The following is an 18,830-nucleotide window of genomic DNA, read 5'->3' as shown; positions in this document are numbered from 1 at the left end:
AAAATAAAAACAAAGACATTACCATGATTGGGATCGTTTGGCTCTCCTTTTCGTCCACTTTAGCCTGTCATCTTCCTTGTTGGACTATGTTGTGATATTTGTTAACAGTTATGACAAGGGCAATCCTTAGCACTAACAATTTCCATACTATACCATTGTTATGTCGAATTCTTCCTTCATGCGTCTTGACAGATCTTCCATATGTGTCTCTAATGTGAAGTACCCATGCAAGAACTTCATTTTTTTTTCTCTATAGCATCCTACTATGATGCGATAAAAGTGAGTATCCGTTGCCCCACCCTTCAAGCCTTTGATATTTTTCCTTCTTGGATTGGATTAATCCCATTCCATTTAAGCTTTCCCTATTATTTTGATGTACTTCTCCACTTCCTTAATGATCGTCAACAGTTTCAGGTTGATTCCTTCATAAATAACTTTGTTTCTATGTCCCCAAATTTTCCGTAAGGTGATGACCAAAATCTCATATTTCAAGACGTGATCCCCTTCTCTAGCTACTTCTAGCATTTGTATGATCCAACCTCTCATAGATATTAAATTAGTGCTTCCCTTACAAAGGCCAAATCTCTACCCAAATTACACTGCTCCAGCCAAATCACACTCTCAGAACAGATGATTTGTTCTCCTCTTCTCCTTGGCATATAACATACCCCGAATTAATAGCGTGAATTCTCCTTTTTAACTTTGGTTCACAAGGAAGGGCATTGTTAAGGAGTTTCCGTAGAAAGATAATCACCTTAAAATGGACTTTCAACATTCATATAAAGTTCCATATTCTCTTCAAAACATTGAGGCCATGTATCCTCAAACCTACAGAATGTGTGTTATTCAAAAGTTGAGAGTAATATTTCCTAACCTAGAAATTCCCATGTCACTTGTGTAACTAGACCCTCGAACAAAGATTTACTACTGATCAACTCCTGATCGCCTACTTATCCGATTTTGCCTCTAATAATACATTGAACCTGTGACTTAGTAATTTTTTGTGAACTCCATCTGTTGTTGATTTGCCAAGCGATATTATTTTCATCCACTTCCCTGCCTATTAAAATGCTCTTCCAGGTCCATGAATCTCCTTTTTTTGGCTGACATTAAAGGATGTTATCTTCGGTACAATATTTTTTTATTATAGTTTTTTTCAGAAGTTAGCTTTCCTCGTTGACTAATCTCCATGTCCGTTTAGCTAACAATGCTTCATTCATTGTTTACATCTTTCTTATGCCAAGTCCTATTGAGGGTTTGCTTGAGCACACCTGTCATAGTTAACGAGATGTTTTTTTTCTTTTTATTATTGTTCTCTCCCCACCAAAATTTTCTCATAAGTTGAATCATCTTATCACAAATGTATTTTGATGCTTGGAAACAAGAAAATTGATAAATGAGTAAGTTTATCAACATCAATTTAATTAGTGTAAGCCTACCTCATTTGCGTAACAGTTTGGCCTTCCAAAAAGGGAGTTTAGATTCGAATTTATTCAAAATGGGTTGAAAAAACTTACCTCTCTTGTTTAAATGTCCAAGCTCCATCCCCAAAGTATTTACAACTTTCCTATTGATCCTATATTAAATGATAAAGAATAAAAATTTGAAATTAAATGCAGAGAGATTAATTTTAAAGATCTGAAAAGTACAGGGATCGAGAGAAAAATTAGACCTAAGATTTATTATTCTCTCACTAATGTACTAATGAATAACACAAGATCCTAAAAATAACATTAAAAAGAAAAAATCCCTAATTCATGAATCAGTCCTTACTGTGCCTAATGTAATTCTCTTCCAAATCGATGCACTCCGAATTTTGCCCTAGAAGAGAAATCGGATTCTTGATTGACCCTTAATCAACTGGTTCTACTTCTCCCTTATTCTTCTTCCTTTAAATTTCAATTCTTTTTGTTTTCTGGTTTTAAATGTATCTATTTTCTGCAGAAACGTTATCTGGGTGTTCATGCATTATTATCATTTATAGGGTACATTGATTGATTAAAGACTAGTTTGCTTCATGTGCAGCAGGTTTCAGTTATTATAATTGCAATGGCTAATGGAAAGCTGATCGTTGTATGTCAGTCCGGTGGGAAGTTCACCACCAACGCTGACGGCACCCTTTCCTACTCCGGTGGGGATGCCCACGCTACCAGTCTCACCCTCAACACAAAATTTGATGATTTCAAGTCTGAGATTTCTGATATGTGGAAGTATGACCTGCATTCTCTCACCATTAAGTACTTGCTCCCCAACAATAAGCGCACCCTTATCACCATTTCCACTGACAGAGACATGCTCCGTTTCCTTGAATTCCATGAAGACTCTGCTTCCGCTGATGTTTATGTCATGACCCCCTCGCCTCCTTCTCCTAGCGATGCTACCTCCTTGCCTTGCAGCAGGTCAGTACATCTTTGCATACCCCTTTTTATTTTTTTGTCAAGTGCTAATAATTTCTGTATTTTTCATCACTTTTGGCATCAGGTTTATTACAAAATTTATGAGGAATATAACATGGAACTTAACAGATGTTAGTGTTTGCAGTTTTGGGTATTTGATGTTTTGACAATTTGGTTCCTTAAATGGCATGATACTTACCTGTGCAGGTCCAGTCATACAATGCCCAATGGACCTGTTTCTCCCATTGATGCTCCTACGGATTATCTTCCCGATGAGCCTATTTTTCCCGTTGATGCTCCTATGGATTTTCTTCCTGATTCAGAAGATGCTGGGAAGCAAAAAACACCTCAAATTTCATCATGGAAGAGTTGCATTACAGGCGTAGGTCAGACTTTTAATACTCGACATGAACTTCACGAGGCTTTGGACAAGTTTTCTTTAGCACACGGTTTCCATTATACTCTTAAAAATAGCGATGGCAGGCGTTTTTGCGCGAGGTGTAAAGCGGAAGGGTGTCCTTGGTTCTTTATAGCACCAAAATTGTCTACCACCAAGTTGTTCAGGATTAAGAAGATGAATGATACCCATACCTGTGGTGTAGGATCAATACGTGCAAGTGCCTCAAGGAAATTGGTCGCAAGTATTGTAAAGGAAAAGTTGCGAGATACCCCTACTTACAAGCCGCAAGAAATCATTGATGATATTCGACGAGATTTGGGGATTGAACTGAATTATGCACAGGCTTATGGGGGGATAGCAGCTGCATTAGAGGAACTTCAAGGTTCACATAGAACAGCATACAATCAGTTGCCTTTGCTGTGTGAGAAAATATTGGAGACAAATCCTGGCAGTGCTGCCATTCTCAACACCAAAGAAGACTTGAACTTTCACCGAATATTCGTTGCTTTCCATGCATCGCTCTACGGATTCCAGAATGGTTGCCGCCCACTACTTTTTCTGGACTGCACATCTTTGAAGTCAAAATACAGGGGAGAACTGTTTACTGCCACTGCTTTGGATGGAAATGATGGTAATTTTCTTGTAGCTTTTGCAATTGTAGATGTACTAAGTGATGATAATTGGCATTGGTTTCTGGAGCAGCTGAAGACTGTGCTCTCCATGTCTCCTGAGATAACATTTGTGGCAGACATGAAAAAGGAGATGAGTGAATCCCTTAGCTTGGTATTTCCAAATTGTTTCCATGGTTATTGCCTGCATCAGCTAACAGAAAGCTTGAAAAGAAAGTTTAAGGGATCATTAACTCTAGAGGTAGTTCGTGTGCTAATTTCTGAATTTCATAGTGCTGCCTATGCACCAACTGCTGAAGGGTTCAAGAAGTGCATTGAGACTATAAAAAACATATCACCTGAGGCTTACGAATGGGTCCTGCAAACTGAACCTGAGCACTGGGCAAATGCATTTTTCAAGGGTGCTAGGTACAATCATCTTAAATCTAGTGTTACAGAATCATTTTGCGATTGGGTTTCTGATTTACCTGCAATGCCAATAACACAAGTAATTGAAACGATACGCCGTAAATTGATGGAATTCATCTATACACGCAAGATGGATTCGGATCAATGGTCATCAAACCTTACTCCATCTGCAGAGGAAAACCTCCAAAGAAGTCTTGTCAATTCACGTTCTCTTGAAGTAGTACTTTCACACAGTAGTTGTTTCAAGGTTCGGGATACTTTAGACATGATAAACGTTGTTAACCTTGAAAATTGGGATTGTAGTTGCAGGGAATGGCAGATCAACGGATTGCCATGTTTACATGCAGTGGCAGCAATTGAGCACGTTGGCAAGAATGTGTATGATTACTGCTACAGATATTTTACTACTGAGGCTTTTAAAGTTACATATTCAGAGTCTATAAACCCAATACCGCCGTTAGACAGGTGCATGAAAAGAGAATCATCGCCGGTGCTTGTGCATCCTCCTTGCGTGACCCGTCCGGTAGGGCGGCCCAAGGAAAGAAAATACGCACTTAAATCCAATCAAGCTGTTAAGAGAACACTTCAGTGCAGCAAGTGCAAAAAGCTTGGGCACAACAAAAGGAAATGCAAGCAATCTGCTTAGGGAGTAAAAGTTGTAGTTTATTGTATTTAGGTCGGTTGAAAGAAAGCTTGTGACGATGCAGACCTGGATGAGACATGGTGAGATATTGGGATCCTGTATGTGGATTGATTTGTCTGGAATTACAAGCTGGATGGCTGTACTGTACAGTGATATTCTCTTGGTGTAGGAAACTGGTCTGACGTTAGGTTTCCATTTTCACTAACAGGGAAAGTAAAGGCCATTCCTGCAAACATGTTGAACAAGTGAGTAACAAACATGTGGTGAATGTCTTGTTGCGTTCCTCATCCATTATTCCATTGCCAGTTGATATAATTACAGAAAAAAAGAAAGAGATTTTGATGACTTTTGCATATGTATATATATCTTTTTCCCTTTTAAGTCAACTACACTATTGACCCAACTATCAAAATTTTTTATTTTAGGCATCTAAAAAACTTGCACATATTAGATAATTCATTTATTTTGATCACTCCCGATAAAAAACTCTATCTAGAATCATTCATTTTGATCACTCTTAATAAAAACTTCTACCGAAAATTTCATTGGTGGCGGCATAATTTACCATATAATTGTTCATTTTAAAAGATTAAATTATGATTTGCCTAATATTAATTATTAGCTAAAATAAAAGAAAAAACAACAATTAAATAGTTGAAAAAAAAACCCAGAAATCTAAACCTTTCCTTTTCCAAAAATTTTAACTTTGTAAAGTTATATGTTTTGACCCTCTTCGTTCTGCATCTTGGCGGATTGCTTAAAGGAACTAACATGAAGCTTAATTTGACAACAGTTTATGTTCATAAAAAACATGTAACAAAAGAAAAAAATCTAACCAGTTTTTAAATTGAATCCTCTCGCTAGATAAAATTCTAATTCCAAATACTAAAAAGACTCAAACAAACATGTAGAAAAGCCAAATCCTGATACAATCTTGATTAATTGACTTAGAAATACAAATATCAAAGAAGAAAGAGAGGCGTAACTTGTAGAGCAAAAAGAGGGTCGTAATTGCTCTAGGGTTTAAAATTTGAGAAGAAGAGACGTTTAGATTTTTGGTTTTCTTTTCCAACTATTTAATTATTATTATTTTATTTTGGTTAATAATTAGTATTAGATAAATAATATTGTAATATTTTAAAGTAATGTGTCATATTTATGCGGCAGATTATGTCATATGGCATCTAATGATTAGTCTATATGTAAAAAAATTGCCATATCATCTTCCCTAGAATTTTTATCGAGACTAATCAAAATAAAGGGGTGCAAACTGTTTCTTTTTGTTGCTATCCGTTTTGTTTACCCAAAGAAAATATCATTGTAGAAGTCTCAGTCCCAGACAAACGAAAGCCATATAGTTTTGTAGTTTGCTACTGGCTCTTAAAGTAAACAACTTGCAAAATTTTAGATGGGAAATCCTCCAATACTGTAGGACGCAACTGTGTAACATCTAGATGCCCCTTGAATTCAATGTTTAGATTAAAGGGAAACAACATAACGATATGGAAATGGAAATGGGCATAGGCTGCCCATTGTGAGTGCATGTTCTGTTAGGGACCCAAATACACTGACTGCTAAAATTTGGCAAAGCGAGCAAAGTTTGGATAACAAACGAAACAAGTCAAAAAGGGAACATAATTTTGGAATTGGAAACTTCTAACATGTTCTACTGTGACCTGCTTTATGAGTTGTATGATTAAGAATGATAATGCCTTCTAGAGTTTTGCAGTTTATTTTCCTGACAAGCCACTTTGAAGATTGGTATGGGACATAGGGGATCGTGGCTATAACCTAACTCAACTCCTTGGAGACACGTACGAAGCTTTTACAGTAAACAGCTAGGGAGCTGACACTTGGATTGCTGAAGATGACACATAGCAACCTCAAACGTTTCCCAGTTTGCCACGTTGCATGACAGCCAAGCCATCACCTCCTCTCCCCCCTTAAATATAACACCCCTCAAGGTTCATGGACTTCATCAACTTTCTTCCCCCTACACTTGCCATCTTCAAAACAAGTTCAATTTCCTTCATTCCTTGAAGAAAAAACACTTTGTGGTTACAATTTGTTGCTGTACTTTTCAACCATATATTCATGGCTTCAAGTTGGTTTTTCATTGTGTTCCTAGTCCTAACTGCTGCCAGTGTGAGGTGCACGACCGTGGACCACATGCCATCGACAGATGAGGATGCTAGAGATTATTCAAAGTTAAAGACGAAGACAGAAGAAGCCACTGATGAACACCACAGCAGAACTCAGCAAGCCAAGGATGAGTTGAAAAGCAAGGCGGACCATGCTGCAAATGAGGTAAAGAGCAACACACAACAAGCAAAGGATAGGGCATCAGAGGTAGAGAAAGAAGCCAAGGAGTACACAGAGTCATGGACTGAATGGGCTAAAGAGAAGATATCTGAAGGGCTTGGATTCAAGCAAGACGATGATCCTAAGGGTTCTGTCGAGGAAGCCTCTGATTCAGTAGCTGACACTGCTACCAAGACCAAGGACAAGTTACAAGACATGGCCTCAGGTTGATTAAAATTAATAATACTTTTGCACCCGACATTTTATTATGTTATTTATTGTACTGATCACTGATTTATTCAACATTGGGCAGGAGCTGGTGAATACAGTGCAGGGAAGGCAAAGGACATGAAAGATACAGCCTACAAGAAGACCGATGATGTGAAGAACGCGGCAAAGGGAAAGAGCAGTGAGATGAGACAAGCAACCACGGAGAAGGCCAGGGAATTGGCAGATTCTGCAAAAGAGAATGCGAACACAGCATATATTGCAGCGAAGGAAAAGGTGAGGGACATGGCGGATAGGACAAGTGAGATGACGAATGAAGCACAGGAAAGGGCGGCTCGGAAGGCGGAAGAAGCGAAGGAGGTAGCTGCCGAGAAAGCAAAGGGTGCGGCTGAGGAAACGAAGAAAAAGAACGAAGAGACAGGGGAGAGCCTGAAGTGGGCGAAGGAGAAAGCTAAACAAGGATACGATGCGACGACAGAGAAGGCAAAGGAGACAGCTAAACAAGGGTATGATGCGGCCAAAAGCAAAGCTGGAGAGACCATAGAATCTGCAAAGGATACCATAGCTTCGGGCTACGAGTCGGCGAAGCAGAAATCACAAGAACTGAAAGATAACTATGTGAACGGTGGAGGGCAAGGGCGAGGACGGGAGCGAGATGAGGAGCTGTGAGTTGCTGCAATGCTAAGTGGTGGTGATGAGATTAAGATTTAAGAGTAGATGAGTTTTTATATGCTTTGTTTCGGTGGTTGTATAAATATGTCTGGTTTTGAAACTTCGGTCGACAATAATGGATGGTTGCTTTCCATACCGTATGCCATAGTGGTAGAAGTAGAGGCATTTTTAATATGATTACTCCAAAACAAGAGCGAGCTAAGCTGGCATTAGGTCCATTGATCTTTTGGGGTTGGTAGGTTAGATCATGATTCATGGTGAGTGAAGCCCGAAGCCCAAGACTGGGTGCAACTGAAATTATAACAAATGATAACCACATGCTATTTTGACCCGGTACAAAGCCCTTAAACAAAATAAGGATTTAATAATTATAAATACATATCTTAATTTTTAAACAAATCAAGGCTTATTTGTCTAAAATAAAAATTATAAAATACATATTTTAAAAATTTAAAAGTGTCAAATAAATCTCAATATGCTATTACTAAATTATATTTTATAAAGTCAAATGCCAAATCATGAGAATTTTTTATTTTTAAAATGTTTTATTTTATTAAATTATATTTAATAATAATTTTATTAAAATTTAATAACAATAAAATCATTAATTTTAAAAATTCTATTACAATTGCACAATAGCATTATTAATTATAGCTCTATTTTATTACTATCCCCATTATAGTGAAGTAAATGTGATGTTAGCATGTGAGACTACTTCATTTTCCTTTTCATTCACGAAAACATTCAAAATTACGCTCAAATTTTGCCGGGATATATATATATAATTCTCTGGTTTCAACGAAGAAAAAAATTTACTTCTAAAATTATTTTGTCTATTTTGTTTTTCGTGCTTTACTAGATCGACGAACGGTGACAATTTGATTAGCTTCTTCCTAGATTTCTTTTAATTTTCTTTAAGAAATTTGCATAAATTTTATTTGATACTGTTTATATTTTTGGTTTCTCCTAGTGTTGTTCATCGTTGTCGGCGGTGATTCTGGGTAATGGAGATTTCGTCAAAAGAGAGAGCCGCTGAAAGAATCTGCGAAGCTTCTTCTGGATCTGATCTTTATACCAAAGCTTCGATCTCAATTTCTCACATTTTTTCCGTATTTTCTAATTTATTCATAATTTGAATTTTTTTCAATGTTTTCTTTCTAATTTTATGCTTGTTTCTAGTAATTTCTATATTTTTCATATTTTTTATAAATAAATAATTTAATCATATTTTAATAAAATTATTATTAAATATAATTTAACAATAATGATATATAATTTAATAACTTTCTTGATATAATTATTATTGAATTATGACTTATTAAAATAAAATATATAATATTAGAAAAATAATATATAACTTACTTTATTATTTTTAAACTGCAATGCATATTTAATGTGCTAAAATATCATTAGCGAAGCAAATTAATTATTCTCTAAACAAAAAATAGAAGATTAAAATAATAAATACCTTAAGAATTTTATTTTACATCCAAACATAATGTTAATACATTAATAAAAAGTTATATGATGTAATTAGTTTATATGTCATAATCTATATGTTACTTAAAGAATAATTTTAAAAATCGACAATACGTGTCTTTCTCTTTTGTTGTATATATATATTTGACATATTTTCATTAATTTACAAATTATTTTATGTTGTTGGATGTGTATAATATAATAATCTCATGTAAAAGTAAAACAAATAATATAGATTTAATGTATGTATTTTATTTATATTTAAAATTTTAACACATTTAATAAGTTTCAAGCCCTTCATAGTCTATCCCACTTCGACCCAAAACTTACACAATGGAAAGTATAACAATAGTATCATTTACAAAATGCTACATTTATAAAGAGAGTTGTCAAATATTCAATAAGCTCAAGCTTTGGAGTCAATTAACATAGCATGTTCAAGACTAATTTAAACCTCATTTTGATAATAAATAAGTAATCACAAACTTTAATTTGTTAGGGGGCTCAATGTTGAAAGGGCCAGAGGGGGTGAGGAGGCAGGCAAAAACATTATAAACTTGATTATTTAAAGGACGAATTCCCAAAGGGTGAAAACATTAATAATCTAGTATCACTCACAATTCTAATCTCCAAGTGAACTTTCATGCAACTTCATTTTTACGTGTGCCAAATCTCCATGACTAAATTAGCAGAATTTTAAGAACCCATCTAACGTAAAGCCAAATATATCCTCAATGCAACATAAAGATACTATAAATCACTGGCTAGGTTACTTTCAGGAGCTATCAAATATTTATGCTATTGTTTTTCCACCTAAAACATTAGAAAAAAAGAAGGAAGAACCACTCGAATTTTAGCAAGTTCCTGTTAGTGAAAAGAACATATAAAGCAATTGACTATTGTAAGCAAAGACTTTACAAGGAACCTTACATGTAAAAGACCTTAAATAGAAACCAACAAAACCTTAAACAGAAACCAACAAAACCTCTTGGAAAATACTCATTCAACAAGTTAGAAAACTCGATATGTGAGACCTTATACTTGCATTATCATTCACAACATAGCATATTCTCAAGCAATTAGATTATCAATAAATGAAAAAATTTACTAGGTAAATCATAATTGAAGAATCAATTTTAAAAATGCAAATGAGACAGCTTAACATAAATACTCTATTACAATGACTACCTTTCAGTAACATCCCTATTGAAATTGATATTTCTTAACTTCTTAAAGTTTTAAAAAGAAACTATTCCTGAACAAATAAAATGATTATAAATGAAAGAAGTAGAAGAGGAAAATAACATAAAGAAAAGCAAAGATTTTTGGTAGGCCACCACCCTCATAACTGTAGCTAGAGTTAAAGAAGCTAGAGACATCTGCTAAGAAATGGCCAAACCATTTGGTTTAAGTATAAGTTAAGCTATAGATAGACACATTTGTACAAACGTCTTTTTCCATACAGATTAAACAGTTTGCTATATTTTTTTCACCTGTTATTAGCAGCTTACTAAGAAATTAATTGGATAAAAATATATCTTAGAAGTTCCCCCACTCTTTCTTTAAGCAGGTCAAGCAAAAAGCATTGCAAGTCTCTCCAATGTATAGACATGTCAAGATTAAATTGTTTGCTATACAAAAATTTTAAGTGTAATATTCAAACTTTCTTTTATACTTTTACAACTCTAAATCACAATCTTGATGACAATTAGTCAAGCCTTGTTATTAGATGAGGATTGCAAAACTTAATTTATTACCATTTTAAGTCAAATTAAATGTTAGAAAGTTCATATGTTATATTTATATTTAAATTGTTATGTATTGAATTATGAATCACAGGTATATAAATGTGTTGTGATGTATTTGAATTGTGAAATAGTATTGTTGACTAAGATAGGATTAAAGTTGTTAATAGGTAAGTGGAAAGAATTGTTATGAGATCTGGGCACTTAACATGCTTAGATTGAATAGTTATAGCTTAGTAACTTTTAGTATTAAGTATGTGGTAGTTATATATATATGTAGTTATACATGTTTTACTTGGGGATAGTATTGGTTATATTAATATTGCATGTTTAAGTTATGGAATTACCACTAAGTACTTCACTTAACGTATGGTTTGTTTTCTTCGTGTACAAGTAAGATTTATTTCGAGATTTTTTAAGTATCGACCTCGGTATTGTTGGGTCGTTCCACTCTTAATTATTATTGGCGTGTACATAGTGGTTAGGTTTCACGATATTTTATAATATTATAATCAGACTTTAATCTCATAGTCTAGTACTAATATATATACATGGTCGATTAGGTGTATATTATTAGATGCGTATATAAATGAAACTCATATTTACTTGAGTATGTTTAAGGAATGTAAATTCATTGATTTTTTCATTGATTTAAAAAAAATTTTGGCTGCAAATTATTCGTAGTTTCTTCGGCAATGGTTGTGACACTATAGCTCAGACTCGACGGTCAAGTCAAGTACAAGGTGTTACAAATACGACAAAATATGCAAACATTATTAAGTCATAAATCAACATACATTCATTTATATCATCATAGATTTATCAGATCAAAGGCACTTACTTGATATCGATACTATGGAAGGATTTATCAATCACCAAAAATACATAGAGAATTCGTTAGCCAAATTTCCTGTCCGGGTGTTTGAACAGTCACATAAATTATTTTAATATAATCTTTCTAATCAACTATACATAACATCATTTGGATAAAACTCACACCTTTGATTGGAATTCCAATTTCACTACTTTTGTCTCCAATATTCCACTAACACAAACTTTGGAATTAAAATACACGAAGTCACACTTATATGTTAGTTTCAATTTTCTTAGTCTAAATTAATCCTTTATAAAGTCGCATGAATAGTAACTTACTTAATCATTATAACAATATAGATCCAAATGATCCTTTTGTGCTAATAGAATTTCTAGTTGTCGTGAGGAATCCTTCAAAGAAAACGTAATAAACGTAAGGTATATATGTATATATAAGTTTCAACATAAGAGAGAAAAGAAAATTTAAGATTAGATTATAGTAACTTTATTTCTTTGTTTCGATTGAATAACGGATTTTGATTCAACAGAATATTTAAGTAGGAGAGTAGATAATGTCTATCAAGAGGAAAAAGTGAGAATAAATAAAATAATAATAATAATATATCAGTATAGAAAAAGGAGAAAGAACAAATGAGTTTCATTTACAATTAAGGGAGAAGAAGAGAGGAGAAGAAAAGAATAAGAACGATGACGATGGCAACCGCGGTTTAGCGGTGGCTAAAAAAAGGGGAAGAGAGGGTAGGGACGACGGTGATATGGTGGTTGGTTAGTGCAATCGGCAGCTCAAAGGAGGTGATTTGGTGGCAAAGTGTAAAGGAATAAGAAAGGAGGAGGAGGAGCAAGAGAAAAATGGGTGGCACAAATGGTTTTGGAGAAAAAAGATGACAAAAAAAGTGAAAGTTGATGGCTTTCTTTTGGTAAAATGGGTGTTGTGCGGAAGCGTGTAAAAGAGTAAAATTATTGTACTAAAAAATCACACTAAGTTCAATTCTCAGGAAAAAGAGGTGGATCACAAGGATCGCTTAAGTATCAGGTCTTTCCTAGCCAGAATATCCCTCAATCGTAATTTAATAGCACAATAAATCACTACAATCACAATCACAATTTATGCAGAATAATACAATAAAGAACACAAGAATTTAACGAGGTTCAACAAATTTTGCCTACGTTCTCGGGCACTACCAAATATATTTCACTCCAAAATACAAGTGAGAATTTACAAAGAGAGAGAGAGAGAGAACAATGCCTTAAGTAGAGAATGGCAAATATGAGATACAGAATGAGAAATGGTTATGCCTATTTATAGTTGAGGTCCAGGGATCAACTTGCAAAGTCACTTTGCAATTAGGGACCAAATATTGAGAATATCTCAGATTTCTTATGCCAATATCTCGATACCCATATCTTTGATTTTCCAATATTTGATACCCATATCTTTGACTTTCTATTATTTGATAACCATATATTTGACTTTACATAAATACGGATGATTGCCAATAATCTCCACCTTGAAGATTTGATTCGAATAATCTTATCTTCACACAATTCTCTCTGCCTTTGTCAACAACACTTGATAGTGCCTTCTTCAACTGTTAAACATGCAGAATATTGATCAAGTTCAAACAATGTTCGAACTTGATTGTTGTTACCACCTTGGTCATCATATCTGCGGGATTATCTGCAGTCTTAATCTTCTGAAGGTGAATTTTCCCCTCATCAATAATTTCTCACACAAAATGGAAACGTACGTCGATATGCTTTGTACGTGCATGATAGACTTGATTCTTTGCTAAATGAATAGCAATTTGACTATCACAATATATGTTAATATGCTCCTGAACCAATCCCAAGGTTTTAACCATACCTTGTAACCAAATAGCTTCCTTTACAGCCTCTGTTACAGCCATGTATTCAGCTTCTGTGGTTGGCAACGCAATTGTAGACTGCAGTGTAGACTTCCAACTTGTTGGTCCTCCAGCAAGTGTAAACACATAACCAATAGTTGATCTTCTTTTGTCCAAATCACCGGCATAATCAGAATCAACGTACCCAATAACACCTTTACCAAGTGTAGTATCCTACTTGAATAGTAATCCAATATCCATGGTATTCTGAATATACCGTAGAATCCATTTCACAGCTTGCCAATGTCCTTTTCCAGGATTATGCATATACCTGCTAACTATACTAACTGCTTGTGAAATGTCGGGTCTTGTACACACTATTGCATACATCAAGCTACCTACTGCATTAGAATACAGAACTTGTAACATGTATTCTTCTTCCATATTCGTCGAAGGAGATAGTTGTGCAGAAAGCTTCAAATGATAAGCCAACGGGGTACTTACAGCTTTTGTCTGCTCGTTCATGCCAAACTTCTGTAGTACCTTCTTCAAATATTGCTTCTGAGACAAAATAACTCTGCCATGAGCTCTATCCCTACATATTTCCATGCCAAGAATCTACTTAGCTTCACCTAGGTCTTTCATCTCAAACTCAAGGTTGAGTTGAGTCTTCAATCTCTCAATTTCAACTTTACTCTTAGTTACTATCAACATATCATCAACATATAAGAGCAAGTATACGAAAAATCTTTCTTGTAGCATCTGAATATACACGCAATGATCAAATTTACTTCTTGTGTACCTTTGCCCTTTCATGAACTGATCAAATCGCTTGTACCACTGCGTCAGAGATTGTTTCAATCTATAAAGCGACTTTGTCAGTTTGCAAACCCAATTTTCTTTATCAGCAACCTTGAATCCATCTGGCTGATTCATATAGATTTCCTCTTCCAAATCACCGTGTAAAAATGCAGTCTTCACATAGAGCTGAACTAGTTCAAGATCATATTGCGCAACCAAGGCTAGCAAAATCCGAATAGACGAATGCTTCACAACTGGAGAAAACACTTCATTGTAGTCTATTCCTTATTTTTGAGCATAACCCTTTGCTACCAATCTAGCCTTGTATCGAACTTCATTTTTACCAGGAAATCCTTCCTTCTTTGCATATACCCATTTGCATCCAATTGCCTTCTTTCCTTTGGGTAGTGTTACCAACTCCTAAGTCTTATTTTTATGAAGAGACTGCATTTCTTCATTCATAGTTTGCTTCCACTTTACACCATCAGGGTTACTTCTTGCTTCTGTGTAAGTAGAAGGAACATCATCATCTGCAATTGGAAGTGCATAGGCCACCATATCATCAAAGCAAGCAGGCATACGAATCTCTCTTCTTGGCCTCCTATATGCAATTGAATCATGTTGCTATAGAAGTTCTTGGACTGAAACTTCTTCATCATTTGTTCGTTCAATATTAGCTGGATCATCATTAACCTTTTCAAGCTCTACCTGCTACAAAGTGCCACTGGTTTTGTTATCCTTTTGTGAATCCTTGTTCTTCATCATGGTTGATTCATCAAAAGTCACATCTCTACTGAAAACAATCTTCCTTGTATCAGGACACCAGAGACGATATCCTTTTACTCCACCAGTTATACCCATGAATAATGCTTTCATTGCTCATGGGTCTAACTGAGATTCTTTTACATGATAATATGCAGTGGAACCAAAAACATGTAAAGAATCATAATTAGTAGCAGGTTTACCAGCCCACCTCTCCATAGGAGTTTTTCCATTTATTGCAGCTGATGGCAACCGGTTAATTAGATGGCACGCATATGTAACTGCCTCAGCCCAAAATTCCTTGCCCAATCCAGCATTGGACAACATACATCGAACTTTCTCCACTATAGTCTGATTCATACGTTCTGCCACCCCATTCTGTTGTGGTGTATCTCGAACAGTGAAGTGTCACACAATGCCCTAATCTTGACATACTTGTAGAAATGGATCATTCTTATACTCAGTACCATTGTTTGATCGAAGTCGTTTGACCTTTCGACCAGCCTGGGTCTCCACCATATTCTTCCATTTTAGAAATGCATCCAAAACTTCATTTTTCCTTTTCATTAGATACACCCATCCTTTTCTTGAATAATCATCAACAAAAGTAACAAAGTAGTGCATACCTCCAAAAGAAGCCACTTTAGTAGGTCCCCACACATCACTGTGAACGTAGTCCAGAATTCCTTTTGTATTGTGAATTGCTGAACCAAATTTTATCCTCGTCTGCTTGCCCAGAACACAATGTTCATAGAATTCCAATTTGTAAGAATTTGCACCTTTCAACAAGCCTTGCTTCGCCAAACTCTGCAAAGCTTTTTCACCAGCATGTCCCAATCGCATATGCCATGACCTGGTAGCCTCTAAATCTGCATCTTTCGCAGAAGCTATTGATGTTGATCCAATAACTGTACTTTCATTTAAATAGTACAGGTTATTCCTTCTTGTGCCTTTCATCATCGTCAATACCCCAGCTACTACCTTTAGTAATCCATCCCTCAAAGTGATTGTGAGCCCTTTAGATTCTAGAACCCCTAATGAGATGAGATTTTTCTTCAAGCTAGGTATGTAACGAACATCTGTCAAGACTTGAATTGAGCTGTTGTGGTTCTTCAATTGGATTGTACCTACTCCCATTGTCTTAGAAGCACTGTCATTGCCCATAAAAACAACTCCACATTCTAGTTCTTTAAGACTAGAAAACTAGTCCTTATTAGGACACATATGGTAAGTACATCCCGAATCCAAAATCCACTCATCTGTATGACATGCCATTGCCATGCCAACTGAGCTAAAGTCTGACTCCTCATCATGCTCCTCTATACATGCATCAGAAATAGCCTTACCCTTTTGTAACTTAGGACAATTCTTTTTCCAATGCCCTTTTTCACGACAAAAAGCACATTCATCTTTGGCAGGTCTCCCTTTGGACTTACTCCTTCTACCAGATTTGTTGTTGTGCGAATGACCTCTTACCATTAAGACTTCTGTAGTTGTATCTCTGTGATCTTTTTTATCTTTATTTCGAGTCTCAGATCTATACAACGCACTACAGACTGCATCAAATGTGATCGTATCCTTCCCATGAAGCAATGTGGTGGTAAGATGATCATATTCATCAGGAAGAGAATTCAACAATAGTAATGCCTTGTCTTCATCTTCAAATTTCTCATCCAAATTTAGCAAGTTTGCTAAAATTTTATTGAATGAGTTCACATGGTCATTCATCGACATACCGAGTGCATACGTGAATCGATAAAGTTTATTTTTCATATAAAGCCTATTTTCAAGACTTTTTGTTAGAAACTTTTCTTCCAATGTATCCCACAGCTTCTTCGCTGATGTTTCCCTCATAACAGAGTACTTCTACTCTTTGGCCAAACATAGGCGAATTGTTCCACATGCCTGTCTATTGATCTTAGCCCACTCCTTGTCATCCATCTTGTCAGGTTTTTCTTCAAGGGCTATATCCAGCTCTTGCTGACATAAGACATCCAAGATCTCACATTGCCACATACCAAAATTATTGGTACCATCAAAATTCTCTACTTCAAATTTTGCATTGGTCACAGTAGTCTTTGTTGATGACGATATCTTTTCCATTTTTCTCCTCAACCCCAACTGCTGTACGTGAACAGTGCCGTGAACGATCGTATTCCCCAAGTACAAATCTAGCTCTGATGCCAATTATTGTGCGGAAGCGTGTAAAAGAGTAAAATTATTGTACTAAAAAATCATACTAAGTTCAATTCCTAGGAAAGAGAGGTGGATCACAAGGATCACTTAAGCACCAGGTCTTTCCTAGCCAGAATATCCCTCAATCGTAGTTTAATAGCACAATAAATCACTACAATCACAATCACAATTTATGCAGAATAATACAATAAAGAACACAAGAATTTAACGAGGTTCAGTAAATTTTACCTACGTCCTCGGGTACTACCAAATATATTTCACTCCAAAATACAAGTGAAAATTTACAAAGAGAGAGAGAGAGAGAACAATGCCTTAAGTAGAGAATGGAGAATATGAGATACAGAATGAGAGATGGTTATGCCTATTTATAGTTGAGGTTCAGGGATCAACTTGCAAAGTCACTTTGCAATTAGGGACCAAATATTGCAAATATTTCAGATTTCTTATGCCAATATCTCGATACCCATATCTTTGATTTTCCAATATTTGATACTCATATCTTTGACTTTCCATTATTTGATAACCATATATTTGACTTTACATAAATACGGATGATTGCCAATAATGGGTGTCCCAACTAGTTAAAGGGGAAGAGAATAAATGTGAGGTAAATAAAGGAAAGAAAAGGAAAGGGGAAGAACACAAGGAAAGAAGAGAAAGATAAGGGAGTAAAGAATCTCCATTGCATGGCAACAAATTTTGGGCAATAATGAGGGGCTTGACCAAGCTTTTAATGCTGAAAATGTTAAAAAAAAAATAAGGAAGAGAGGGAATTGAACTTGGGTCACTTGGGAAATTTAGCTTACTCTTAACCACTAGGCTAAAACTCACACTTATTCATGAATTAACGATAACTAAATTTAAATGGGGCGTGACAACTCTAGGATTTGAAGTAAAATTGCACAAAATGAAAATGATGCGAGGGAATGATTTGAACTTTGATTTCAAGGATGAACTTCACTTAATCTTAACCATCCCTGATTCTGCTAACTCGATTTTTCGAATGTAACACAATATCTTTGGGAAAATATTCATTCTCCCAGTATGATCCTATCTTATCTCATGATAACAATTACATCTTTTTTCATGAATAGTCAATTACTATCAAATAGTAATCAAGTTATTCATCACTAAGACGAACGACATGTGGTCACATTTATTTTTCATCAACCATGTAATACCAATGAAATGATATCATTTACCCATGTCTCGGGCTATGAATTCCACTATTTTTAATGATACTACATATTGTAAAAGTCATATACTGTAACACCCCGAAAGTTGCTACAGTAAGAAAGTGATATATTATCTTTGATACAGTAAAATAAGGAAATAAAGTGAAAAAAAATGGGAAAGTTTGACTTATATCAACAAAATCTATTTAGGAAATATATTATGAAGTATTAATTCAAGAAAAGACTAAATTGTAAGAGTGAGAAAAGTTTTGTGACCCAAGAGTAAATATTCAAAATTTGAGGGTTAAAGTGTAAAT

General features: G+C 35.2%; 2 protein-coding genes across 3 annotated transcripts; both read left to right on the top strand.

Annotated features, from left to right (window-relative positions):
- The first annotated feature begins 1,728 nt into the window (after positions 1-1,728).
- On the top strand, positions 1,729-4,862 carry LOC105796969 (uncharacterized). Of its 2 annotated transcripts, none has more exons than XM_012626843.2 (3): positions 1,729-1,863; positions 2,029-2,399; positions 2,604-4,862. In XM_012626843.2, exons 2-3 carry the CDS (start codon positions 2,050-2,052, stop codon positions 4,477-4,479), a joined length of 2,226 nt encoding a protein of 741 aa, XP_012482297.2. In that variant the 5' UTR covers positions 1,729-1,863; positions 2,029-2,049; the 3' UTR covers positions 4,480-4,862. The 2 variants fall into 2 exon arrangements, with proteins under 2 accessions (XP_012482297.2, XP_012482298.2); XM_012626844.2 differs by having other exon boundaries at positions 2,026-2,399.
- A 1,597-nt stretch (positions 4,863-6,459) lies between these two features.
- Positions 6,460-7,810, top strand: LOC105796968 (late embryogenesis abundant protein D-29). The gene is made up of 2 exons (XM_012626842.2): positions 6,460-7,003; positions 7,091-7,810. The coding sequence occupies exons 1-2, from the start codon at positions 6,571-6,573 to the stop codon at positions 7,672-7,674; spliced, it is 1,017 nt and encodes a 338-aa protein (XP_012482296.2). The 5' UTR covers positions 6,460-6,570; the 3' UTR covers positions 7,675-7,810.
- The last annotated feature ends 11,020 nt before the right edge of the window (positions 7,811-18,830 follow it).

Source organism: Gossypium raimondii, chromosome 3 (genome assembly GCF_025698545.1).
Source record: "Gossypium raimondii isolate GPD5lz chromosome 3, ASM2569854v1, whole genome shotgun sequence".
NCBI lineage: Eukaryota > Viridiplantae > Streptophyta > Magnoliopsida > Malvales > Malvaceae > Gossypium > Gossypium raimondii.
Note: the sequence above shows the minus strand (reverse complement) of the source record. Positions and strands in the feature narration are given on the sequence as shown.

Excerpts from the sequence above, each read along its gene's own strand:
- LOC105796968 (XM_012626842.2), top strand. The coding sequence starts at position 6,571 with ATGGCTTCAAGTTGGTTTTTCATTGTGTTCCTAGTCCTAACTGCTGCC. Across the intron at positions 7,004-7,090 it reads GTTACAAGACATGGCCTCAG|GAGCTGGTGAATACAGTGCA; the intron begins GTTGATTAAAAT and ends AACATTGGGCAG.
- LOC105796969 (XM_012626843.2), top strand. The coding sequence starts at position 2,050 with ATGGCTAATGGAAAGCTGATCGTTGTATGTCAGTCCGGTGGGAAGTTC. Across the intron at positions 2,400-2,603 it reads ACCTCCTTGCCTTGCAGCAG|GTCCAGTCATACAATGCCCA; the intron begins GTCAGTACATCT and ends TTACCTGTGCAG.